Source organism: Gorilla gorilla, chromosome 15, assembly GCF_029281585.2.
Source record: "Gorilla gorilla gorilla isolate KB3781 chromosome 15, NHGRI_mGorGor1-v2.1_pri, whole genome shotgun sequence".
NCBI classification, from domain to species: Eukaryota; Metazoa; Chordata; class Mammalia; order Primates; family Hominidae; genus Gorilla; species Gorilla gorilla.
This window is the reverse complement of record NC_073239.2, coordinates 33853903-33881111: the sequence shown is the minus strand read 5'-3', so window position 1 is coordinate 33881111 and position 27209 is coordinate 33853903. Positions and strand designations below refer to the sequence as shown.

Here is a 27209-nt window from a genome sequence, read left to right as displayed (position 1 = left end):
TTTATTATGATATTGGCTTTATTGTAGTGGTCTGGAACCCAACCCACAGTATCTTCCAAGTTTGCCTGTACATTTTAGCTATCTATTATTGAACAACTTAGTGGCTTAAAACTACAATAATTTTATTTATTTGCTTGTAATTTTGCAATGTGGGCTCAAATAGCCTTTCTTTGCTCCACACGCAGTCACCTGAGGTGGCTCCAGTGGGCTGGAGAATCCACTTTTTAAATGGCCTTCTTCACGTGGCTGGCAAAAGTTGGTGTTGACTGCTGGCTGGGAGTTCAACTGAGGCTGTTGGCCCAAACCTCAGTTCTTCTTCACATGGTTGGTTGGGCTTTTCACAGGCAGTAAGTCTGAGAAGTCAAACTTCTAACACAGCAGCTGGCTTCCCCCTGAATGCAAAAACAGAAGCTATCAGGCCTTCTTAAGGCATAGTCCCAAACTGGCATAACATCACTTCCAACGCATTCTACTATTGATTAAAGCAAGTTACAGGCCCAATCAGACTCAAGAGAAGAGAACTCCTAAAGGTGCAAATATTGGGAAGCCTGGTTCATTTGGGGCCACCAAAGTAGCAGTGTACCGTAAGACAGTCACCCTGCCAAGTGTTCTGTAGCTGTATATTTGTAATTACTTCTAATTGTATTGAGTTTTAAAAGTAATCTCTAAAAAAAAAAACAGTGTTTCCATATCAAAAATCTATTGATGTTTACAATAGCATCCAACATATGCAAGTGTTAGCTCATACCACTAATTATTACTAAATCAGTATTACAGTTCTTTGCCTCCTATTTTCGCCATATCGTCAGGTACATTCATAATCGTTTGAAATGAGCAGTCACTGAAATAATTTCAGGTTATTGTATCTTTCTGAAACTATAATTTGTTGTTTAGAAAGTAATCTGCATATTGAGAGACTTTGTAAGGGTTCAAACATAATCAAACTCCACCTTTCTGACCAGTAATATTTTTCCCCTGAAGATGAATGCTTTTAACTTCAAGAAACAGAACACCCAAGCAACAGACTTAGAGTCTAAACAGTAAAGACCTTTAATCATCTTTTTTTTTTTTTTGAGATGGAGTCTGTCGCCCAGGCTAGAGTGAGGTGGCTCCACCTCGGCTCACTGCAACCTCCACCTCCCGGATTCAAGCGATTCTCCTGCCTCAGCCTCCCTAGTAGCTGGGACTACAGGTATGCACCACCACGCCCGCCTAGTTATTTTGTTTTTTTGTTTTTTGTATTTTTAGTAGAGACAGGATTTCACCATGTTGGCCAGGCTGGTCTCGATCTCTTGACCCAGTGATCGAGACCACCTCAGCCTCCCAAAGTGATGAGATTACAGGTATGAGCCACTGCACCCGGCCAAGACCTTTAATTAACTTACACAACAAAGTCTGGAGATAGGCAGTTCCAAGCATGGTACAGCAGCTCAATGATATCATCAAGTATTTGGGTGTTTTCTATCTTTGCCGTCAACCATCTTCAGCACGTGAGTTTTTCTTTTCTTTTTTTTTTTTTTGAGACGGAGTCTCGCTCTTGCTGCCCAGGCTGGAGTGCAGTGGCACAATCCCGGCTCACTGCAACCTCTGCATCCCGGGTTCAAGTGATTCTCCTGCCTCAGCCTCCCGAGTAGCTGGGATTACAGGCGCCCACCACCACGCCCGGCTAATTTTTGTATTTTTAGTAGAAATGGGGTTTCACCATGTTGGCCAGGATTGTCTCGACCTCCTGATCTCGTGATCCACCTACCTCGGCCTCCCAAAGTACTGGGATTACAGACCTGAGCCACCGCGCCCGGCCTGCACGTGAGCTTTTCATCTGGAAACTTGTCCCCTCATGGTCAGTCCTCACACCACCCCACTTACAGAAGAAAAAAATGGAAAGGTGAAGTCTCCTCTGGAAGCTTCGTCTTTTTATCTGGGAGGAAAATATTTCTCAGAAGCTGCCTTCTCTTAATTTCTGTCAGACTCTAGACTACCCTCAAATTTCATTGGACCTGCGATTACAATATTACCTAGCAATAAGAATCAAAAGAATCGAACATCATTGAGTGGGAAAAATCCTCTGCAAGTACAGCCAAGCCTTTTCTGAGGCTATTTTTAAACTTACAAATCAGAGGACAATCGCGACATTAGAGGAAAATTACCCAGGTTTACGCCATCACTAACGATGATAGCTTACGATGATAGCTAACCCAGCTCTTCAACTTCCTTTCAATCTCCAGAAAAGGCTCTCTGCGTGCTCATGGTAACGTGGCTTTACAGATTTTTACCCACTTCAAATATGGCCGCCAAGCTCCGTTCTCTTTTACCACCTGATCTGCGGCTACAATTCTGGCTTTATGCCCGCCTCCAAAAGTGCTTCCTTTCGAGGGGTTGTGGTTCTTAGTGCGCAGGCGCAAAAGCAAGTCCTCTTCCGGGCAAAATGGCGATGGGACTAATGTGCGGACGCCGGGAGCTTCTGCGCTTGCTACAGTCCGGGCGTCGGGTAAGGATGCCCCGGGGCTGAGCACCGGGATGCTGCCCTGACCCAGTGAACCAGGCCCCAGGACAGCTCGTGCTAGGGGTATGAGCAGACGCTGACCTGCTCACTGGGACCTGAATGTCATGACCTCGGGTCATGTGAGGACGCGCTAGGGTTAGTCCCCGACACTATGGGCCCAGCAGCCCGGTGTCAGCTTCTGGAATTGGCTTCGCCCCTGGCGAGAGCACCTCGGCCTCGTTCTCAGGGCCCTCCGATGTGGGTCTGCGATAACTGAGATGCGGGGAACCCAGGTTCGAGCTTCGCTCTGCAGGCACCACCCGCTGCATGCCTTCGGGCTAGAGGTCTGCGCGCGGTGATAGCAATGTCCTCCCATGTAGTGGCCGAGCTGCCTGCTTCTTGGGGAGTTAGCATAATGAATCCCGTTTGCCCCCACGCGAGGACTTCTGCGCCCGGTAAAGGGGCTCCATCATCCTTTTACACGCTCAGGTCCACAGCGCCGCAGGGCCCTCGCAATGGCTTGGGAAACCGCTGACCACACGGCTCCTATTCCCAGTAGCCCCGTGCTGCTGTCGCCCACACTACCTCTTCCTTGCGGCTTCCGGCCCCCGCAGCCTCAGTACCTCTGCCATCTCGTTTGCAGAAGTCCAGGTAAGAGGCCTTTCGTTCCTGCAATATTAGGAGTGGTGTTTCCTGGTTGGTTTCATATTTTGTTTTGTTTCGGAGCAGGGGGAATATGGAGCAGAGTTCTTGTCCACGCTCCACACAGCTCTCCAAAATGATAGCATCTCTGCTTAGGATGGATTTTCAATTCAGTGGGGAAATGATTGAAAGTACAACAGGAGAGATGTTATATTTGGTTTTCTGAGCTGTTTTAAAGAAAAGCAATTGTTTCATGTTAATATATGGCAAAAATCATGACAGTGATATTCAAATGGCTGAAGTTTGGAAAACAGTGATAAAAGAAATAACTTCCCAGCATGAAGGGAAGTCATGGATTCTTACTCAAAGTAACTTCTCTTCCTAACTATTGATAAAAATGAGATGTCTTTTTTAAGCTTGAAATCTGCAGACAGTAGGCTAACCTGGAAGAACAAGAAGTAGAGAGAACAGAACCCAGTACTGGTTATTATAAAAAGATCTCACTTTCTTTGTGTTCACTACTGAATAAATATAATACAAGGCTTTCTTTCACACAGGTTCAGGCCCCTCCTGTTGTTGCTGCAACTCCCTCACCCACAGCAGTACCTGAGGTGGCTTCTGGAGAGACTGCAGATGTAGTCCAAACTGCTGCAGAGCAGAGCTTCGCTGAACTGGGGCTGGGGTCATACACCCCAGTGGGACTGATCCAGAATTTACTGGAATTTATGCATGTTGATCTGGGCCTACCTTGGTGGGGGGCCATTGCTGCATGTAAGGGGAATATACCCTGGACATGGGTTAGGGATTTAACCTCATAGATGACAATTCTTTGAATGGATTCAGGAAGTAGTTGCAGAAGCTCTGGGGTCAGAAGAGCAGATGATTTCAAATGAGCGATAGAGGTTCATGATACCTAGATGCACTCTGCCTATATTTCTTAAAGAGCATTATAAAACCACCAGATCATCTGGGATTCAAGAAGTATAGATATTTGAATACAAACATGGGGTTAGAGTCAGGGGACCTTATTAACAGTCATGAAGCTATCCTGGTTTAGAACAGAGGTTCAGGTCAGGCACTTAAACCCCTAAATTGGGAAGCCACTCACATTGCTTTTGTAAAGGCTGAAACTCTGCTTTGAATTATGTGTCTCTCTGCCACGTTGCTCCATCAATTATCTTTTCTCCCCTGTGTCTTCAGCGTTTCCCTCCTCACTGCCCTACCCTGAACATGTAAACATGCTCAGGCACACCCATGTGTTACCTGGGGGAAGATTTCTTCCCTTCATCCTTAGTTCCCCTTCACTTACTACCCTATCTTCTTCCTTTGATGGCTGTTATTTATTTTGTTGTTGTTAATTTTTGTGGATACCTAGTAGGTGTATATATTTATGGGCTACATGAGATGTTTTGATAGAGGCATGCAAGGTGTAATAATCACATTATGGAGAATGAGATATCCATCCCCTCAAGCATTTATCCTTTAAGTTACAAACAATCCAATTACACTTTTATTTTATTTTTTATTTTATTTATTTTTTTAAACAGAGTCTTGCTCTGTCACCCAGGCTGGAGTGCAGTGGTGCAGTCTCAGCTCACTGCAACCTCCACCTCCCAGGTTCTAGCGATTCTCATGTCTCAGCCTCTCAAGTAGCTGGGACTACAGGTGTGCCACCACACCTGGCTAATTTTTACGTTCTTTATTTAAAAATATGCTATTATTACTGACTATAGTCACCCTGTTGTGCAATCAATAGTAGATCTTATTCTAATTTTTTTTTTACCCATTAACTATTCCCAACCGTGACTACCCTTCCCAGCCTCTGGTACCTTCCTTCTACTCTCTGCCCATGATTTCATTTGTTTTGATTTTTAGATCTCACAAATAAGTGAGAACATGGCGATGTTCGTCTTTCTGTGCTTGCCTTATTTCACTTAACATAGTGATCTCCAGTTCCATCCACGTTGTCACAGATGACTGGATTTCATTCTTTTGATAGCTGTTACTTAAAAGACTGCTCTGCATCCAATTAGCCTACTTCTTTCCATTTACTCCCTCAGCCGTCTGGCTTTTACTCATATCACCTCATTCGAACTGCCAGTAACATAATTGCTAAATCCACTGCTGTCAGCTTTTTGTTTGAGGAAACAAACAGGATTCCTAATCATCTGCTTAGAGAAGTTAATGCCATATTTTTGTGATGCCAAATTAGAGAACTGAGCCTTAAAGCAACTAATTCATACCCCTGACCTTATTTCTGGGCCTCTTAGGCATGAGTCATAGAATGGACAAGGCAAGAATAAGACCCTTTCAGTAAGGACCTAAAAGCCTTCAACCTTCTAGCTGCAGAATTGCTTTAATTTCACTCCAATCCTAGTTTGTATTTTCCAGGTACAGTCTTTGCCCGCTGCCTGATTTTTCCTCTCATCGTGACGGGCCAGCGAGAGGCAGCCAGGATCCACAATCACTTGCCAGAGATCCAGAAGTTTTCCAGTCGAATCAGAGAGGCCAAGTTAGCAGGAGACCATATTGAGTGTGAGTCAGTTGCAGAATGAGCGTGGGAGAAGTCCACATTTGCACTTTTCCTTACATTCTGCTGGGGGAAAGGAACAATGTAAATCAGAAGTTGCGACAGTCGGGAAAGTTCTAAAGGTTTATCTGTTTCTTAGACCTAATGCTCCCAAGGAGTGGCCAGGGTTGGTTAGAAATTTCACAGGCCAGGTAGATAATGAGGATGTTCACCTCCGCTGATGTAACTGTTACCCCAACCATTAATTTCCCCTCACCTCACAGATTACAAGGCTTCCTCGGAGATGGCACTTTACCAGAAAAAACATGGTATTAAACTCTATAAACCTCTCATTCTCCCTGTGACTCAGGTGAGCAAAAACATTTCCTTCCTTATTTCATCCGGTACCCATGAAATTTCCTCTCTGTGTTTCATGTTTCCCAGGTCCCCCAAAAAACAGGTGGTGGTGGATTATACATGGCTTTCAGTAGTGGGGTGATGAAGATGTTCTCTCTGGTAAAGCATGCTGACACTGTTTATCTTGTGTAATAGGCCCCAATCTTCATCTCCTTCTTCATTGCTTTGAGAGAGATGGCCAACCTTCCTGTGCCCAGCCTGCAGACAGGTGGCCTCTGGTGGTTCCAGGATCTCACGGTATCCGATCCCATCTACATATTACCACTGGCAGTCACTGCTACAATGTGGGCTGTTCTTGAGGTAAGCCCAGATTGGCCAAGTGCCAGGCCTGCAAAGTGAACTGGGATTGGAGGGTAAAGTAATTGTACAGAATGGTCATCCTTCACTTGCTGGAGAAAGAGTTGATGGGTAAGAGATTAGAGACAGATTCACTGAAACTGACAGCTTTCCCGACTTTTCCACCCCACTTCTTTTGGCAGCTAGGTGCTGAGACAGGTGTGCAAAGTTCTGACCTTCAGTGGATGAGAAATGTCATCAGAATGATGCCCCTGATAACCTTGCCCATAACCATGCATTTCCCCACGGTATGTAATGCCTTATGGGCTGGCTCCAAGGCCTTCTGCCTAGCCTAGCCACCTAGCAAGCTGACCAGGGATACAGCTTCTGAGTCCCTTCTCTGTGTTCTCACCCAGGCAGTGTTTATGTACTGGCTCTCCTCCAATTTGTTTTCCCTGGTCCAAGTATCCTGTCTCCGGATTCCAGCAGTACGCACTGTACTTAAAATCCCCCAGCGTGTTGTACATGACCTGGACAAATTACCTCCACGGGAAGGCTTCCTAGAGAGCTTCAAAAAAGGTAAGGGCTCGTCCTCTGTGAAACAGGACTAGGGAAAGGGGTCTAAAAATAGGAATGCAACTGACTCTCTTGCTTCTCTTTACACAGGCTGGAAAAATGCTGAAATGACGCGTCAGCTGCGAGAGCGTGAACAACGCATGCGGAATCAGTTGGAGCTAGCAGCCAGGGGTAAATAGTCCTTTCAGGCCAAATTCTGTCTTTTGTTTCTTCCTTTCTGTTCTTCATTGAAATTTGTTTTCTCTTCTCCCCTCAGGTCCCTTACGACAGACCTTTACCCACAACCCTCTCCTACAACCTGGAAAGGATAACCCTCCCAATATCCCTAGCAGCAGCAGCAAACCAAAGTCAAAGTATCCCTGGCACGACACACTTGGTTGACTTATGTTCTGTGCACATTCTGGCAGGAATTCTGTCTCTTCAGAGACTCATCCTCAAAACAAGACTTGACACTGTGTCCTTGCCCCAGTCCTAGGAACTGTGGCACACAGAGATGTTCATTTTAAAAACGGATTTCATGAAACACTCTTGTACTTATGTTTATAGGAGAGCACTGGGTAGCCAAGTGATCTTCCCATTCACAGAGTTAGTAAACCTCTGTACTACATGCTGCTTCCTGATACTTATTGAACAGGGAAATGAGTGTGCACTTCAGAAAACTGAAGAATACCCAGCATTTTGGGAGGCCGAGGTGGGTGGATCACCTGAGATCAGGAGTTTGAGACCAGCCTGGCCAACATGGGGAAACGCCATCTCTGCTGTTTTACAAAAATAGCCACACGTGGTGGTGCACACCTGTAGTCCCAGCTACTCGGGAGGCTGAGGCAGGAGAATTGCTTGAACCCGAGAGGCGGAGGTTGCAGTGAGCCAAGATCGCGCCACCGCACTCCAGCCTGGGCAATAGAGGGAGACTGTCTCAAAAAAAAAAAGAAAACTGAAGAATAGAGTGAGTCATGATTGCTTTTGCTGGCCCATGGCCTTGGAAAATATAATGTTTTAACCTGGCATTAAGGGTTTAAACTTCCACCCAGGTGCAGTGGCTCACGCCTGTAATCCCAGCAGTTTTGGGAGGCCAAGGTGGGTGGATCACGAAGTCAGCAGATCGAGACCATCCTGGCTAACATGGTGAAACCTGTCTCTACTAAAAATACAAAAAATTAGCTGGGTGTGGTGGCAGGCGCCTGTAGTCCCAGCTACTCGGGAGGCTGAGGCAGGAGAATGGCGTGAACCCGGGAGGCGGAGCTTGCAGTGAGCCGAGATTGCGCCACTGCACTCCAGCCTGGGCAAGAGAGTGAGACTCCTTCTCAAAAAAAAAAAAAAAACAGTTTAAACTTCCAACCCATGCATGTGTTGTTCTATGCACATTTGGATTGCAGTCTAGAGGTGTGGCTGATAAGTTGAATGTTGAATGTTGAGATTGTATCTAAATATAGTAACCGCACTTCTTGATCCCAAGATTACTTTAAAAATTTCAAGAAGTAGATGTGTGCAAATTCTTAGTGATAATTAAGAACGAAAGTTCCAGGCTGGGCAAAATGGCTCACACCTATAATCTCAGCACTTTGGGAGGCTGAGGTGGGTAGATCACTTGAGTCCAGGAATTTGAGACCAGCCTGGGCAACATGGCAAGACCTTGTCTCTGCTAAAAAGTTAGCTGAGCATGGTGGTGCTTGCCCATAGTCCCAGCTACCTGGGAGGCTGAGGTGGGAGGATAGCTTAAGCCCAGGAGGTTGAGGCTGCAGTGAGCCAAGATCATGCGCTATACTCCAGCCTTGGCTACAGAGCAAGATCCTGTCTCAGAAAGGAAGTTCATGTCATTTTTATGTAACAATCCAACATTTGACTAGAGCAGTTTAAGTGTTCTATTGTCTGCCTTTGTGTAGAGCCTGGTTTATCAGCCTTCAGCAGCTAGCTTGAGAGAGAAAAGATGGATATACTTTCAAGCATAAGATTGATTTTAGTCTTTGTGTTTCTAGACTAATGGGAGCTGTCCTAGAGATACTATATAAAATGAAGCCACTCAGACTTTAGGAACATAAACTTTTATTGTCATCCAGCACCTGTGATAGTTTCATGTCTCTCTAAAGGAGACAGGAAATTGGAGCATTGTGGGCACTTTTAAAAGAAAAGAGGAGTAGGTAGGCACACTCAGGTGCTTCTAAAACAACCAAGCCCAAACCTGACATGCTCCTCCCCACAGTCACCTTTATTGTCCCCTTTAAAAGTCTGGAACAGTATGTAGCAAAACAAATAAATTACTTTTCATTTCAAAAAGTAAGTTCAAAGATTGAAGCTGCCTAGGCCAGGCTTCTGGACAGGTGCCTCCAAAGAAGTGAGCTTTCCTTTTCAGCTTCCTTAGCTCTAGCCAGTAGACCAGAAACCCCTGCTTTCCACATCAGGATTCCAGATGGTGTTTAGTTAGACTTGGGATCCCGTTGCTTGGGCATCTCTCCTCCATCTTCCAAATCCATTTCTGCAGCAACTGACATACACAGGACCTGGAGGTACCTTGTGGCAGACCCTACAAAGAGAACTTTGAGTTGGAATTGAGAAGAGGTCAGCTGGGCTGAGTTCAAGTGTCACTGAATGGAACTCAGTGTGAGGGGAGTGATTCCACTAAGCCGAAGGGTTCATAAGAAGGGACTAAGGCAAAGATGTCTTTGGAGGCTGGATTTACAGAAAAAGGCAAAAACCAAGCTCTACAATAGCTGAACGGACTTAAGGATGCACGGCTTACCCACGATCCTTCGGAGGTAAAGCGGTCGCTTATGTTCTGGCACTCTGATGATGAGGAAGTAAAAGGGCAGGCCTGAGAGGGCAATGGCAATGCCGATGAGGGAGTTGACAGTATCACTGTAAAGTGGAACAGCCACCAGGAAGATGGTGCAGAGGCAGAAGACAATCGGGAAGAAAACGCTGAGCTAAGGGCACAGGAAACACAACTGGAGTGGACAACTCAGGATTCTTAACAGCTAAAATAATCCCACCTCCCATAAGGATTAGCGCACTGAGCCTTCTTTCCATACCTTTAATTTCAACACATTACTAACCACCAAGTCCCAGGCAAAGGTTTCTAAATAAAGTGCTTTGTAATAGTCCCTTGTAGCAGCAACTCCAGCTGTTTCAGGTGGAGCAGAGGTAGGATGGAGTTGCCTTACCTTGAGGGGACGAGGTCGATCAGGCTCCTTCCAGCGCAGATAAAGCTGACCCACAATAGAAAGCCCCACAAAGAACCAGTAGCTGAAGCTGTAGTAGTTAATGAGCTGGAAGATGTCTTCCACGCACAAGTAGATCAATGCCATGATACCCTGTAAGCGTGAGCCTAAGTCAGCTCTTCTCAGGGCCTTTGTTAATCCAAAGGCTTTTCACTCCCTTTATACCCCAGAAATCCATCCCCTGTCAATCCTCAAAGTCTCCTGGTCCTCTTCTGTTTTTAATCCCTTTAACACCCTAGTTTCAGTACCTTATCCCCTCTCTTATAAGTCAGTAGTCTCAACTGGTTTTTCAACCCATTCTTCAAGTTAACCCGGTATAAAGCAAGCTCGAAACAATCCCTCAAAAGTCTTGCATAGGACCTTTTCCATAATGGCTCCAACCTACAATAACCCGCTCTTATCTCCTCCTACATGTTGAGTATCCCTGTTCTGAAAATCCAAAATGCTCCAATGAGCATTTCCTTTGAGTGTCAAGTCAGCACTCAAAAATTTTCAGATTTTTAGAGCATTTCAGATTTTGGATATTCAGATTAGGGATACTCAACCTGTATTAAAACCCATACTGCTTTACCACAGGATTTTCTGATGCTATTTCTCCTACCTAAAGCCCATCTCTACCATTTGCAACCCTAGCCATCAAGATGCACTTTTTTTTTTCTGAGAACACTTTGGTGGATTTTAAGACACACACACACACACACACTTCTAGATGTAATTCTTCATTCACCCTCTACTCTCATGGAAGTGATCGTTTCTTCTCTTAAACACCGTATCACTCACTATCTGTCATGGCAATCAATCATTACAGTGTATTCCATGTACTTTATGCCTTATCTTAGAGCAGAGGTGTACCATTCCTTAGAGCATTTGGATTTTCCCTGTAGCAGTTAGCATAGTGCCTTGCCCATGGTGAACATTCTGATCCACCAATAGTTTTTCTATTGGAATCTCTTTTAGAGCTTTCAGGAAGCTAGAACAGTCGCTTCTGCTGTTACTAAAGTTTCCCCCGCAATCTGGCTTTCAGTCTCATCCTTGAGTTCACTTACATTGAAGAGCAGAGAAGGCACTGGTGTGAACCGCTCAACATGGATCATGCAGATGGCATCAGGGAGATGGCCTTCTCTTGAGCCCACAAAGAAAAGCCTATGTTAGGTAAGATAGGAGAAGCTGAGAAAATTGGTGGACACGGTGCAGCCTGGTTCACCTGCCACATGGCCCTCCCTCTCTGCCATCCCTTCCTTCAAAAGTATTTGGATAATATGGACTGGAGCTCAGTAGTAAGATTAATGACAACTGCAGGCTTCTGCTAGAAACAAGAAGAAAGAGGTTGTGGTATCGGTTGGAGAACACAAGTAATCAAAGGCTGGGTCCTGTAAGTTCTGTCCACTGCATAGCCCTTCGATGATACACCCCTCACAAAAGTTGCCACTCTTACCTAGAAGCAGCCACAATGGAGGCATTGAGGCCACCAAAACAGGATAATGCAACTGACAGTGGAATTATCCAGTTAAATATTCCAAATATCTGATCTGCAAAAGTCTAAGGGAAAAGAATGGAAGAGTCATTAGCAGGATCTAAAAGGGATGAAAGACATGGATGGGCATGCCCCCAGATTCCCCTTATTAGGACTCCAACCTTTCTTCCACAGTGGGGTTAACAGGACCTTCTTGCAAGCCCGGTATTCTAAATGAACTCCTTTCAAGGCTGTCTACCCCCTTTCCAGGACTTTCAAGAGCCGGAATATACCCAGTACCCCACAAGACACCCTCAACCTTCTGCTAGTGAAAATCCTTTACCACAGCAACAGCATCACTGGCCAAGATGTCTCTCATGTCTAGCACAGTATAATAGGCCACATTGGTCAAGATATAGATGATGGTGACAATGGGCATGGAGATGCCAATGGAGAGGGGCAGGTTCCTACAGCCAAATAGAATAAAATACACATTAGTCCCACAGTCATATCCCTATCTCTCCTTTAATCGTTAGACTCTCCCTGCCACACCAGTCTTTCCAGGGATGGAGACTCTTGCTACATTTCCTCAATGCATTTGTCTTTGACGGTGCCCTGGATAGTGGCTGAAGCTCTGAACACTTAAGAACTAAAGAACGTTAGGGGAAAGGAATATCATATTAGGAGACAGGACTGTGCAGCTGGGAGCAGTGGCTCATGCCTGTAGTACTAACACTTTGGGAGGCTGAGGCAGGGAGATGGCTCGAGTCCAGGAGTTGGACCAGCCTGGGCAACATGGCAAAACCCTGTCTCTACAAAAAACTAGCCAAGCAGCTGGGCTTGGTGGCTCACGCCTGTAGTCCCAGCACTTTGGGAGGCCGAGCCGGGTGGATCACCTCAGGTCAGGAGTTCAAGACCAGCCTGGCCAACATGGCAAAACCCTGTTCCTACTAAAAATATAAATAATTAGCCAGGCATGGTGGCATGCACCTGTAGTCCCAGCTACTCAGGAGGCTGAGGTACGAGAATCACTTGAACTCGAGAGGCGGAGGTTTTGGTAAGCCAAAATTGTGCCATTGCACTCCAGCATGGGCGACAGAGCGAGACACTGTCTCAAAAAACAAACCAAAAAAAAAAAAATTAGCCAAGCGTGGTGGCGCATGCCTGTAATCCCAGCTATTTGGGAGGCTGAGGTGGGAGGATCACTTGAGCCTGGGGAGGTCAAGGCTGCAGTGAACCATGACTGGGCCACTGCAATCCAGCCTGGGCAAGGCAGCCAGACCCTGTCTAAAAAAAAAAAAAAAAAAAAAAAGCAGGGCAGGGGGGGATTAACAAAGACTGTCCCAGCATCATAATGCACAGGAAAATGGGAGGTTATTTTGTTTTATACTCCAAAGATCTTTTGGTGTCAGGATTCCATCTCTAAGATTATCAACATTGGCAATTTTGCCTCAAGGGTGAGAAATATAAAAAGAAATTATGGAGGCAAATTGTGAAATTTAACATCTTCAGAGAATAAGATAGGCCTTCAGTAGGAAGGAAGAGAAGTGTATGTATCTGACTAGCAACCTGGAAGATATGTCTGCCCACCCCTTCCTCAGTTTGAGAACCTCAGGAGCCATCCTAACTGGTGGGCAAAAGAAAGATGCAAAGAGCTCTCAAGGTCCCTGTAGCCCAATAAAGCCATGATCTTTATAAACATCCTTAACAGTAAGGCTGCCAAAAAAAAAGCACAAAGTGGGGCAAATACTCTGCAAATAGAGTCATGCAGCTTCTGTCCGGTAGGTGGAAGTACCACCTAGGCCTTGATCCTGCTTCTGTTATCTCTGTTCCCATAGCGTTACCACTAGTTGTGTACCAAGAGTGTTCTTCTGTTTCTCAAGCCAAAAGGAGTTTATTGGTATAAGAATTGTGATTCTTTTCACTTAAGCATTTACAGAAAGCTGGGCACAGTGGCTCATGCCTGTAATCCCAGCACTTTGGGAGGCTAAGGCGGGTGGATCACCTGAGGTCAGGAGTTCGAGACCAGCCTGGCCAACATGGTGAAACCCATGTCTCTACTAAAAATACAAAAATTAGCCAGGCGTGGTGGCAGGCACCTGTAATTCCACCTATTTGGGAGGCTGAGGCAGGAGAATCACTTGAACCTGGGAAGCAGAGGTTGCAATGAGCCAAGATCATGCCATTGCACTCCAGCCTGGGAAATAGAGCAAGACTCTCTCCAAAAAACAAAAAACATTTTACAGAAACTTCACTCCCTGGCAAATCTTAGTTCCCAGAATCATAGAATTTTAGAGCCAGGAAAGGCCATGGAAATCACAGAATTTAACCCCCTCAATTACAGATAAGGAAGCAGCCAAAGAGATGGCCAGGCAACTCCCTGAAGGTTAGCCAACAAGTCAGTGGAAAGATAAACTCTAGGTCCTTGACTTCCTGTCCAGTTCTCTTTTCACTCTATATATAGACTACAGAGCAATAATGGTAGGGTGACTTAATTGAATGACTGAAACCTATACCACAATGTCAGTATGAATTTAGGAAACAAGGAAGGTATCAGAGGGAAACATAGGAAGGTTTCTGGAAGTCTATATCCCAAAGCTATGTATGTGGGGATAAGGGTGGATAAAATATCTATCAAGGAAAATCTGTTTTAAAAACATACATAAGCATATAATACAACCTGCTTTAATTAATGCAGAAATTAATGAACAAATGTAAAAATGCCTTTAAAAAATTTACAAAGCATACATGAGTAAGTTCATATTTTAGCCCTGTTACTGTGATCATAGACAAGTTACTTCTCTGAGCCTCAGGCCTCCCATCTATTAAAATGAGGCTGGTAAAATTAACCTCATAGTGGTTGTGGTATGATGTCTGGCACATAGTAGGAGCTCATTAAATGATGGCTATCACTGCTATGGAAAGTTGGTGGTGCAGTACCTACCTCTCAGGATTCTTGATCTCTTCAGTGACATAGTTGAGGGTGTCCCAGCCTGAGTAGGAGAACAGAGCTGAGTACAATGCCAGGGCAATGTCACCCACTGCAAATGATGAACCCTCAAAGGAATTCTCAAAATGAGTAGAGGCTCCTGGAACCCAAGAACATTGGAAGGCAGGGGATTAGTGGCTCATTCTCCCACTTCAAGATGGTCAAGTAAAGGACTGACAGAATATGGTAATATAATAGCAGGTAAGTGGCCTACAACACCTTTGGCAGCAAGAGTACCAGTAAGGGAACAGGAAACAGAAGAGAGACGTCTATAGAGATAGACCAGAATGCCCTGCATCCTAATGACATAGATGGGGATCTTGACAGGAAGGGTCCAGGGTAGCTTTCTAGGATAAGAAACCACCATAGAGCAGAAAGGCTGGAGAATAGAAACAATGCAGTTCTGTTCTGCTCTGCAGGCTGCCTGATTCCTGCCTCCTATCACAATCTGCCAAAGCCAGCTCTCAGGGCATGGCTGTCAACGCTTTGCCAAGATCAGCCTTCTCTGGGAGGCAGCGTGCATGGAAGTTAAACGACAGACTTTTGGGTCAGTTGTCCTGGATACAAATTTCAACTCCACTACTTACCAGTAGCAACTTGGGCAAGATATTTAATTCTTTTTTTTTTTTTTTTTTTTTTTTTTTTTGGGACAGAGTCTCGCTCTGTCACCCAGGTGGGAGTGCAGTGGCGTGATCTCAGCTCACTGCAACCACCGCCTCCTGGGTTCAAGCGATTCTCCTGCCTCAGCCTCCCAAGTTGCTGGGATTACAGGCGCCTGCCACCATACCCGGCTAATTTTTGTATTTTTAGTCGAGATGGGGTTTCACCATCTTGGCCAGGCTGATCTTGAACTCCTGACCTCATGGATCCACCCACGATGGCCTCCCAAAGTGCTGGGATTACAAGCATGAGCCACTGCGCCCGGCCCAAGATGCTTAATTCTGCAGGCTGTTTCCTCATCCATAAAATGAGAATAATAATAGTGCCCACTGAATAAGGTTATAGTAAGAAATGAGATAATGCACAAAGAGCACTTAGAGGAGTGCGGCTCACAGAAAATGCTTAAAAAAGATTAGTTGCTACTAATATTATTTCTTACCCTGGCCAAGTCTAACAATGCCTGCAACGATGACTGCGATCAGTGCCAATACTTTAGCATAGGTGAAAATATCTTGTACCAGGGTTCCCCATTTGACATAGGCACAGTTAATGAAGGTTAAGAGACCTGAAAGAAAAATAATACTGATTGGTGACTTACCCTTACCACCCTAGGGCCTTAGACTCCCAAGCAATTTTTCCAGTACCAGTCACCAAGATATACCCTTCAGCCAAAGACAAACCCTCTGACCTGCTCTGCACTGGAACCCTCGGGCCCCAGAATGTCCTCACCATTATCATACAAAGGCCTCTATACTCCCTACCCCCAGCACCTTATATGGGAGACACAAAACAAAGTGACTGCAGATCTGCTTACATAAAAAATACATCCAAATGTCCAATCACAGCAGTGGGAGGCAACTGGGAACTGTACAGGATTACTGATTGTTCCGGCTCTTGGCTCTGAAAAGTCATGGTCTCTCCCTCCTACCTCCCATTCCCCATGGGCTCCAGGACACAGCACTCTGACTCTGTGGTATTACTGTTAACCTTGAGGAGTTCTGATGTGACTTATCCAATGCTGAGCCAGCAGGTCAGGCTGTGTGGCCAAGGATTAGGATGAAGGCCAGACTTCCTGCCCACTGCCTGGCAGCTCAGCTGCCTGCTTTTGTGCTTGGAAAGATTCTTGCAGCTAAGAGTGGTTCCTGTAGAATGGGGACAGGGCATTTTTCCTGATGGGACAATAGAGAAGTAAGAGCCACACACATTCCCCCAGTCCTTCTACTCAGAAGTACAGGTTTTAAAAGTACCTTTTATCAGCGTTCTTAACTAGGGCCTCCATAAGGCTCAAAATTCTTTTTTCAAAGTGTTATGTCCATATGAATACAGACATACCTAAGAAAAAGTTTCATACCTTTTCTTAGAAAGGGATCATAGCTTTTATCAGAATCTCAAAGAAGTCCATTATCCCTCCCCCAACAAAAAAGTTACAATCTACGACTTGAATTTGAATTACTTGAAGAAATTCAACAAGGGAGGCTCACACATGCTGTGAGGTTGACCAGTAGCCCCAGGATGTGGCAGAGAAGAAAGTTGGAAAAAAAAAACACGGATCTTCCCACTGGTAGCATAGCGAATCGCTTCATTGCTCCCTCCTTCCCAGCTCAGCAACTGGAACACTATAAGGAGGGCTTAACTTTAAAGCCCTTCTCCCAAGGGCTCCAAGGCCAAGGTCAACATCACCCTGCCTTACCAGTCAAGAGAATGAGGCCTAGTACAGTTCTTGCCTACTTCAGGCCACCAACACAGTCAGAAACACCCTCTGAGTTCTCCTGGCAGTGGTGTGGCCTTGGTGTCGCTAGTCCTCCTATTTTGTGGTGTCCTGGCCTCACCACATTCTGGCTACTTCATCCTGAGAAGCAGGAATGTCTGGCCTCTCAGAACAGCTGCCCCATCTTCTCTCTCTCACCCTCCCTTCCACCACCACCCTCATTCTACTGACTGCCCAAGTTCCTTTCTGCTCTTCCTGAGAAGGTGCATTCCTGTCCTATACAAATGCTTGCCTTTCTGCCTAATAAACAACAAACCTTATCACAGGGCTGGGCAAAAATGTACCCACAGCTCCAGGCCACCCCAGTGCTAAGTTAATAATTAAGACACAAGTGTGCAGCACCCCACAAAATGACCAAAGTGCCTGTATCTTGCCCTCCACAAATCTTTCAAATCTGTCACTCCTCCCCAGCCAGTCACCCATCCTTTACTCCCCACTGGACTCCAGCCTCCAGCCACTCAACAGCTTAGTGCCCCTTCTGCCCAGCCTGTAACCTCTGCCCTTATCCTAGGCTCTGTGGCTGGCTCATAACCACAACATAGCCAGGTTTCCAAGTAGAAACACCAGACACAAAGGATGCTGCCACATTGTCAGGAAAATGGGATCCCCAAATACAAATTTATGATTCCCTGCAGGGTAACCATGAGTCATAACACCAAACTGGAATAAGCTTACAGGACTAGTTCTAGTTCAGACTCAGAGTCTGAGCTGTGTGCCACGAGGTTCTTCTCAGTTCTGTCCAGGGATGTAGGCAGGGAAAAGGAGGGATAAGCAACCAATTCACCACCTGCTACCACAGCAGATTCTGAAATGGAAATACATGGCTTGTTTATATTTTATTTTATTTATTTTTATTTTTATTTTTGAGACAGAGTTTCACCCTTGTTGCCCGGGCTGGAGTGCAATGGCATGGTCTCGGCTCATGGCAACATCTGCCTCCCAGGTTCAAGCCATTCTCCTGCCTCAACCTCCCAAGTAGCTGGGATTACAGGTGTGCGCCACTATGCCCAGCTAATTTTTATATTTTTAGTAGAGATGAGGTTTCACCATGTTGGCCAGGCTTGTCCCAAACTCCTGACCTGAGGTGATCCACCCACCTCAGCCTCCCAAAGTGCTGGGATTACAAGCGTGAGCCACCGCGCCCGGCCTATAGTTTATTATTATTTTATTTATTTACTTATTTATTTTCTTATTTATTTATTTATTTTATTTTTTGAGACACAGTCTTGCTCTGTCACCCAGGCTGAAGTACAATGGCATGATCTTGGCTCACTGCAACCCCCACTTCCCAGGTTCAAGCAATTCTCCTGCCTCAGCCTCCCGAGTAGCTGGGACTACAGGTGTGTGCCACCATGCCTGGCTAATTTTTGTATTTTTAGTAGAGATGGGGTTTCACCATACTGGCCAGGCTGATCTCGAACTCCTGAGCTCAGGTGATCCACCCACCTCGGCCTCCCAAAGTGCTGAGATTACAGGCGTGAGCCACGACACCCGGCCCTTTTTGTTTTTTTTTTTTTGGAGATGGGGGTCTCACTCTTTCACCCAAGCCAGAGTACAGTGGAGAAATCATAGCTCACTGCAGCATCGAACTCCTGAGCTCAAGGGATCCTCCCAGCTCAGCCACCCTAGTAGCTGGGATCAAAGGTGTGCACCACCATGCCCAGCTAATTTGTTTTAATTTTTTTTTTTTTTTTTTGAGATGGAGTCTTGCTGTCACCCAGCCTGGAGTGCAGTGGTGCGATCTCAGCTCACGGCAACCTCTGCCTCCAGGGTTCAAGCAGTTCTCCTGCCTCAGCCTCTTGAGTAGCTAGGACTACAAGTGCCCACCACCACACCTGGCTAATTTTTGTATTTTTAGTAGAGACGGGGTTTCACCATGTTGGTCAGGCTGGTCTCGAACTCCTGACCTCGTGATCTGCCCTCCTCAGCCTCCCAAAGTGCTGGGATTACAGGTGTGAGCCACCGTAAGCCACCGTGCCTGGCTGTTTTAATTTTTTTAGAGACAGGGTCTTGCTATGTGGCCCAGGCTGGTCTCGAACTCCTGGCCTCAGGCAATCCTTCCACCTCAGCTATCTGAGGAGTAACTGGGATTATAGGGAAGAGCCATGGCACCTGGGTGGCTTGTTTACATTTTAATCCCTATTGCTTCTCTACTTCTTTTTTTTTTTTTCGAGACAGTCTTGCTCCGTCCCCCAGGCTGGAGTACAGTGGTGCGATCTCAGCTCACTGCAACCTCCGCCTCCTGGGTTCAAGCAGTTCTCCTGCCTCAGCCTCCCGAGTAGCTAGAATTACAGACATTCAACACCATGCCCAGCTAATTTTTGTATTTTTACTAGAGACAGGGTTTCGCCGTGTTAGCCAGACTAGTCTCAAACTCCTGACCTCAGGTGATCCGCCTGCCTCAGCCTCCCAAAGTGCTGGGATTACAGGTGTGAGTCACCAGCGTGGCGTGCCCAGTCTCTTCTCTACTTCTCTATCCATCCATTTGTATCCCTCTCTTTGTCCACCAGTATGCCACCTCCCCCACTCCTGAGCCTGATTTCTCAGCCACTGACCCACCTTCCAGCCCTGATCTGCTCTCTCTACTGAGCACAGAAGGCTCAGTTTGAATGAGGAAGGGAATCCTACAGAAAGAAACCAGGGAGCAGAGGGAACTGCCTGAAGAGAGCTAGCCCTCCTCTTCCTCAAAGTCTAGCTTCCTCCAGGGCCTCTTGACTGTGGGAGCAGGAAATGGGTATGGCAGGCAGCAGTGCTGACAGGGCTTTTTGTCCCCACCTCAGCGGATACAGCTGACCACTGGCCCCAGAGCCCAGCTAAGTGCACTGCTCTTGAAGTGGAGCCCAGCCTCCTGCTTCAGGGCCAGGGACAGGAGGGGACCGTGGGGTTAGGATAATATGGAGGCAAATGCAAGTTAACCTCAAGGGCAGAGATGCCCTCCCCTTCTACCTCTAGGGGCAATTCAATCCCCACCCAACACTGGGCCAAGTCTATAGGAGGCTAACCTGAAATCACCTTTGACCCTTGACTCAGGTGCAGCAGCACTCCTGCTTTGACCCCAGGGGGAGAAAAAAAGAATCTGCAAAGAAGTCACTCCTGGCCAGGTGCAGTGGCTCACGCCTGTAATCCCAGCACTTTGGGAGGCCGAGGTGGACGGATCACAAGGTCAAGAGATCGAGACCATCCTGGCCAACATGGTGAAACCCTGTCTCTACTAAAAATACAAAAATTAGCTGGGCATGGTGGTGCGTGCCTGTAGTCCCATCTACTTGGGAGGCTGAGGCAGGAGAATCACTTGAACCCAGGAGGCGGAGGATGCAGTGAGCCAAGATCACACCACTGCACTCCAGCCTGGTGACAGAGCAAGACTCCATCTCAAAAAAAAAAAAAAGAGAAGTCACTCCTATAACCATCAAAAAGATGTTCCTGAATGGATCATCAAACCCAGCCTACATAGGGTCCCCGGGAGTAGGAGACTAGTTCTAGTGGTAAGGCCCAGCATCAGCGCTAGAACTAAAAGCCAGAAAGCACCAGACCAGGTGGATCCAGAACAGCACAAAGCTTGCAGGCCCACTCTGGATCAGATGCTCAGGTTTAGTTTAGATACCTAAATGAAACATTTCCTGAAAAAGAACATTAAACCCACAATTCTGTAAGCACTATTACCTTTAAATACACACAATGTAACACACAAAACTTATGATTACAGGCGTGAACCACCATGCCCGGCGTCATTCCATTTTAAAAGTGATCTATAGAGCCAGGCGCGGTGGTTCGTGCCTGTAATCCCAGCACTTTGAGAGACTGAGGCGGGCAGATCACTTGAGGCCAGGAGTTTGAGACCAGTCTGGCCACCATGGCGAAACCCCGTCTCTACTAAAAATATAAATATTAGCTGGGTGTGGTGGCGCATGCCTGCAATCCCAGCTACTTGGAGGCAGAGGTAGGAGAATCATTTGAACCCGGGAGGCAGAAATTGCAGTGAGCTAAGATCACGCCACTGCACTCCAGCCTGGGTGACAGAGTGAGACTCCATCTCAAAAAATAAAATAAAATAAAGTGATCTATAGCTCTTCCTTTTACTAAGCCAACAGCATCTTCCTCCCAGCTTCTACCAGTGGTGCCAGACCTCTCCTCTGACTCCACACAGAATGAAGCTAAATCCTCTTCCACCCAATGGCCCTTCTTAACATTAAAGATGAATATCACGGCCGGGCGCTGGCTCACGCCTGTAATCCCAGCACTTTGGGAGGCCAAGGCGGGCAGATCATCTGAGGTTGGGAGTTCGAGACCAGCCTGACCAACATGGAGAAACTCCGTCTCTACTAAAAATACAAAAATTGGCCAGGCGTGGTGGCGCATGCCTGTAATCCCAGCTACTCGGGAAGCTGAGGCAGAAGAATCGCTTGAACTCAGGAGGTGGAGGTTGCGGTGAACTGAGATCTCGCCATTGCACCAGCCTAGGCAACAAAAGCAAAACTCCATCTCAAAAAAAAAAAAAAAAAGCCAGGCGCGGTGGCTCACGCCTGTAATCCCAGCACTTTGGGAAGCTGAGGCAGGCCGATCATGAGGTCAGGAGATCAAGACCATCCTGGCTAACACAGTGAAACCCCATCTCTACTAAAAATACAAAAAATTAGCCGGGCGTGGTGGTGGGCGCCTATAGTCCCAGATACTCAGGAGGCTGAGGCAGGAGAATGGCGTGAACCCAGGAGGCGGAGCTTGCAGTGAACCGAGATCGCGCCACTGCACTCCAGCCTGGGCAACAGAGCGAGACTCTGTCTCAAAAAAAAAAAAAAAAAAAAAAAAAAAGCCAGGTGCGGTGGCTCACGCCTGTAATCTCAGCACTTTGAAAGGCCAAGGCGGGTGGATCACGAGGTCAGGAAATCGAGACCAGCCTGCCCAACATGGTGAAAACCTGTCTCTACTAAAATACAAAAATTAGCCAGGCATGGTGGCACAAGCCTGTAGTCCCAGCTACTCGGGAGGCTGAGGCAGGGGAATTGCTTGAACCCGGGAGGCAGAGGTTGCAGTGGGCCGAGATCACGGCACTGCACTCCAGCCTGGCCACAGAGCAAGACTCCATCTAAAAACAAACAAAAAAAAAAGGATGAACATCCTGTCCCCTTGAGTCTTTACTCCTTCAGGCTAAAACCCAGATTTTACAACCCCTTGTGGAGCAAATGTGGCTTCCAGACCCCTCACCGTCCCAGGACCGTCATTTATTTCACTTTGTCATTTACTGCATATACTTCACTGTGTCAGTGTTTCCCCAGAAATGCAAGACCCCACACAGAAAACTCCAGACACTGTTGCCGACTATGGAGTCTCAACCTGAAATCATTGTTTACTACAACTCCTTTCTTTCCCACCTCAAAGTGATGAGCTCTTTCCTCCCCTCTTTCTGGACCTATAAAAATGATTTTTTTTAGCTGGGTGCGATGGCTCATGCCTATAATCCCAGCACTTTGGGAGGCCGAGGTGGGAGGATCGCTTGAGTCCAGGAGTTCAAGACCAGCCTGGGCAACATTGTGAGAACACATCTCCACAAAACATTTTTTTTAGTTAGCCAGACATGGTGGCACACACCTGTGGTCCCAGCTACTTGGGAAGCTGAGGCAGGGGGATCGCTTGAGCCCAAGTGGTCAAGGCTGCAGGGAGCTGTGATCCCACCACTGCACTGCAGCCTGGGCAACACAGTAAGATCCTTTCTCCAAAACAAAAAAAGTGATTTTTTCCCCCAGATACAGGACTTCATATTTAGTCTTAGTGACTTTCCTCTGAGTTTTTATGCATTATTCTTATATATTAGATATGGGATTTTTCGTTCTTGATTTTATTAGTTCAAATCCCTTTAATTTTGTGAAATCTGCAAATTTGATCAGCATACCTCCTGAGTCTTCACTGAAGTCACCCTAAAAATGTAGACTAGGGCCGGGCGCAGTGGCTCACGCCTGTAATACCAATACTTTGGGAGACCAAGGAGGGAGGATCACCTGAGGTCAGGAGTTTGAGACCAGCTTGGCCAACATAGTGAAACCCCGTTTCTACTAAAAAAACAAAAATTATCCGGGCGTGGTGGTGGGCACCTGTAGTCCCAGCTACTCGGGAGGCTGAGGCAGGAGAATCGCTTGAACCCAGGAGGCAGAGGTTGCAGTGAGGCAAGATTACACGACTACACTCCAGCCTGGGCGACAGAGTGAGACTCCGTCTCAAAAATAAATAAATAAATAAATAAATGTTGACATGGGCTGGCAGCAGTGGCTCACACCTGTAATCCCAACACTTTGGGAGGCTGAGGCAGGCAGATCACTTGAGGCCAGGAGTTCGAGACCAGCCTGGCAATATGGCAAAACCCCATCTCTACTAAAAGGAAAATACAAAAATTAGCAGGGTGTGATGGCACATGCCTGTGGTCCCAGCTACTCAGGAGGCTGAGACATGGGAATTGTTTGAGCCTAGGAGGCAGAGGTTGCACTGAGCCAAGGTTGTGCCACTGCACTCCAGCCTAGGTGACAGAGCAAGACTCTGTCTCAAAAAAAATTTTTTTAATAAAAAAATTAAAATGTTAGGCCGGGCACGGTGGCTCACGCCTGTAATCCCAGCACTTTGGGAGGCCGAGGCAGGCAGATCACAAGGTCAGGAGATCAAGACCATCCTGGCTAACACGATGAAACCCCATCTCTACTAAAAATACAAAAAGTTAGCCGGAAGTGGTGGCGGGTGCCTGTAGTCCCAGCTACTCGGGAGGCTGAGGCAGGAGAATGGTGTGAACCCGAGAGGCGGAGGTTGCAGTGAGCCGAGATCGTGCCACCGCACTCCAGCCTGGGTGACAGAGCGAGAGTTCGTCTCAAAAAAAAAAAAATTAAAATGTTGACTAAGATCAGCAGAGCTGTATAGTCTATCACTGTAGACCTTCCTGTATTTGTCATTATTCCACAACGTTATTCAGCCAACTAAGAATCTACCAAACTTTATTTTTATCTAGTCTACCTTGTCAACAAGAATATCATGAGAATTTGCCACGAACCTCTCCGAAATCTGCATACACATGCCTCTGCTCTAACAATCTAATGATGCTATCAAACAATTCAAATCAAATTAGTACATATTTATGTAGAATATGCATAGTTACACCCTTGCAGTAGTCAAAAACTAGAAACAACTCAAATGCCCAGCAATAGTAGATTGAATAAATACTAAACAGCACTAAGAATAAACAATCTGTAATCCTAGCACATTGGGAGGCCAAGGCGGGCAGATCACAAAGTCAGGAGTTCGAGATCAGCCTGGCCAACATGGTGAAACCCCGTCTCTACTAAAAATACAAAAAATTAGCTGGGCATGGTGGTGGGCACCTGTAATCCCAGCTACTCAGGAGGCTGAGGCAGGAGAATTGCTTGAACCCAGGAGGTGGAGGTTGCAGTGAGCCAAGATCCTACCACTGCACTCCAGCCCAGGCAACAGAGTGAGACTCTGTCTGAAAAAAAAAAAAAAAAATGAACAATCTACAACTACAGACAAAAATACAGAAGAATCTCCAACATAATAAGCAAGCCAGATGCAAAAGTGTACATATAGATTATATCCATTTACATAAAATCAGGGAAAACTAATCAATGCTACTAGAAGTCAGAATAGTGATTTCCCTTTGTGTGGGGTGGAGAGGCAGGGACTGGGAAGAGCATAGGAAGGGTTCAAGGGTGCTAGTTACACATGTGCTCAACTAGTGACAATTCATTAAGCCATAAACTTATGAGATTGCACTGTTCCTTCTGTATATTATATTTGAATAAAAAAATTAAAATTGAACCAAAAAGTGAGGTTAGCAGAGTATGGCTTGTTCTTAGTGAATTCATACCGGTTACTAATGATTTCCCACCCTTCTCCTCGTACTTCACTAACCAGGTTTAACTTACAAGCCTAGAATTTGGGCAAGAATCCACCTTAAGTTATCACTTCAGAGTGCTGCTCATCCACCTCCGGTGGAAAGCTGGGCTATCACTTGTGGTAGGCAGACTAATGGCCCCCCAAAGATGTCCACCCCCTAATCCCTGGAACCTGTGGACCATGTTATATTGCATGGCAAGGGAGAATTAAAGTTGCAGATAGAGGCCAGGTGCAGTGGCTCATGCCTGTAATCCCAGCACTTTGGGAGGCCAAGGCAGGCAGATCACCTGAGGTCAGGAATTCTAACCAACATGAGTCAGCCTAACCAATATGGTGAAACCCCGTCTCTACTAAAAATACAAAAAATAGCTGGGTGTGGTGGTGGGTGCCTATAATCCCAGCTACTCACGAGGCTGAGGCAGGAGAATTGCTTGAACCCAGGAGGCGGAGATTGCAGTGAGCCAAGATCACACCACTGCACTTCAGCCTGGGCAACAGAGCAAGACTCTGGCTCAAAAAAAAAAAAGAAAAAAGTTGCAGACAGAATGAAGATTGCTAATCAAGTGACAAAACAGGGAAATCATTCTGTATTATCTGGGTGGGCCCAATGTAATCACAAAAGTTCTTAAAGATGAAAGAGGGAGGCAGAAAGGTCAATGTCAGAGTAGTACAATATGAGAAAGACTCTCCCAGTTACTGCTGACTTTGAAAATGGAAGGGTCCATGAGACTCTAGAAGCTGGGAAAGGCAAGAAGATGGATCCTCTCCTTAAGCCTCCAGAAAGAAACACAGTGCTACTTCATATTAGCCCAGTGAGACCCATTTCAGACTTCTGACCTCCAGAATTATGAGATGATAAATTTGTGTTGTTTTCAGCCACTCAGTTGGTGGTAACTTGTTAGAGAAGCAATAGAAAACTCATATATTGGCTGGGCACAGTGGCTCGCTCCTGTAATTCCAGCACTTTGGGAGGCGGAGGCGGACGAATCACGAGTTCAAGAGATTGAGACCATCCTGGCCAACATGGTGAAACCCCGTCTCTACTAAAAATACAAAAATTAGCTGGGTGTGGTGGTGTGCGCCTGTAGTCCCAGCTACTCGGGAGGCTGAGGCAGGAGAATCACTTGAACCCAGGAGGCGGAGGTTGCAGTGAGCTAAGATCGCGCCATTGCACTCCAGCCTGGTGACAGAGCGAGACTCCGTCTCACAAAAAAAAAAAAAAAACAAAAAAAGGTCAAATAAGTTTATTAGCCTTACTTGTAATATTTGTAGATAAGAGTTCAAAAGCATCATTTCTGACCTTCCATCCCATTTTCTCCAAATGCGTTACTGAGCAACTCCTCTCTGCCTTTATTCTCTGCTATGTAGTCTCCAAAATACCCAGATTTATACTTTTATCTAGGCATTTTTCTCCTTGCCTCTAAAATTTCCATTCTAAAGCCTTATTATACACATCTCTCCCAATCCCTATAAACCTCCTCTATCCCTTACCAGGAGTTTATCTTTCTGGTATCTTAGAATCTTAGAATTTACGGTCAGGAACTCTGTTCTGTGTTCTTTTTTCTTTCACATACACAGCCTTCAGTTGACAAAGAGACGAAAATTCCACCTGCCACTCAGTTTGCTACTTTAAACTTCACGTCACCAGTGAGACATCTCAGCTATCTTCTGACTGGTGACATCATTCATCCCACAGCAATCAGCAGAAGGATAGCAGTCCCTAGGCTTAATTGGTGTGAGCAAGCTCTTGGTCACATGTTGCTCAGAAAAACTGCACATTTCTAGGTTAGGCTGGGTCTGTGTATAGTCAGATGCACACTATTCCTGGGGGAAGGCCAAACCCCACAACTGGCATACTCAGGCCTGCTAATACCCTGGTGTCTCCAAAATACTCTACCACTGCTGTTTCCTCAGAAGGTCCAGATATAAGCTCTCTGGAAACGCCTCATATCTGTTACCTAAACCCAGAGATTTCAAGTCTCTTCTTCCTTTTCTTTGCTGCATCCCCATTTGTTTTGTCTAATGTTGGTTTGGGAAAATCTCTACACCTTTTTTTTTTTTTTTTTTTTTTTTATTGAGATGGAGTCTCGCTCTGTCGCCCAGGCTGGAGTGCAGTGGCGCCATCTCGGCTCACTGCAAGCTCCGCCTCCTGCGTTCACGACATTCTCCTGCCTCAGCCTCCCGAGTAGCTGGGACTACGGGCGCCCGCCACCACGTCCGGCTAATTTTTTTGTACTCTTCGTACAGACGGGGTTTCACCATGTTAGCCAGGATGGTCTCAATCTCCTGACCTCGTGATCCACCCGCCTTGGCCTCCCAAAGTGCTGGGATTACA

The 27209-nt window shown here is 46.2% G+C and overlaps 2 protein-coding genes and 1 long non-coding RNA gene across 19 annotated transcripts in view; 1 reads left to right on the top strand and 2 right to left on the bottom strand.

The window, feature by feature from the left end:
* Window positions 1-2270, bottom strand: LOC109028604 (uncharacterized). Its single transcript, XR_004067159.3, has 2 exons — window positions 2148-2270; window positions 1-392 (listed from the first exon to the last, which is right to left on the bottom strand). It is a non-coding gene; the product is annotated as an uncharacterized lncRNA (long non-coding RNA).
* An 86-nt stretch (window positions 2271-2356) lies between these two features.
* On the top strand, window positions 2357-7509 carry OXA1L (OXA1L mitochondrial inner membrane insertase). The gene is made up of 10 exons (XM_019009740.4): window positions 2357-2488; window positions 2972-3133; window positions 3682-3895; window positions 5516-5659; window positions 5918-6003; window positions 6186-6350; window positions 6530-6634; window positions 6743-6905; window positions 6993-7073; window positions 7159-7509. Exons 1-10 carry the CDS (start codon window positions 2426-2428, stop codon window positions 7281-7283), a joined length of 1308 nt encoding a protein of 435 aa, XP_018865285.4. The 5' UTR covers window positions 2357-2425; the 3' UTR covers window positions 7284-7509.
* Window positions 7510-8928: 1419 nt separating this feature from the next.
* SLC7A7 (solute carrier family 7 member 7) overlaps window positions 8929-27209 on the bottom strand; it is a 56028-nt gene continuing 37747 nt past the window's right edge. For all 17 annotated transcript variants that reach the window (XM_063697808.1, XM_063697817.1, XM_063697810.1 and 14 more), the window contains 8 exons: window positions 15659-15784; window positions 14515-14659; window positions 11914-12037; window positions 11553-11656; window positions 11164-11260; window positions 10061-10210; window positions 9640-9823; window positions 8929-9423 (listed from right to left, as the gene is read on the bottom strand). In XM_063697808.1, the coding sequence (XP_063553878.1) occupies window positions 9317-9423; window positions 9640-9823; window positions 10061-10210; window positions 11164-11260; window positions 11553-11656; window positions 11914-12037; window positions 14515-14659; window positions 15659-15784 (1037 nt within the window). In that variant the 3' untranslated portion in view covers window positions 8929-9316. The remainder of the gene's footprint in view (window positions 9424-9639; window positions 9824-10060; window positions 10211-11163; window positions 11261-11552; window positions 11657-11913; window positions 12038-14514; window positions 14660-15658; window positions 15785-27209) is intronic.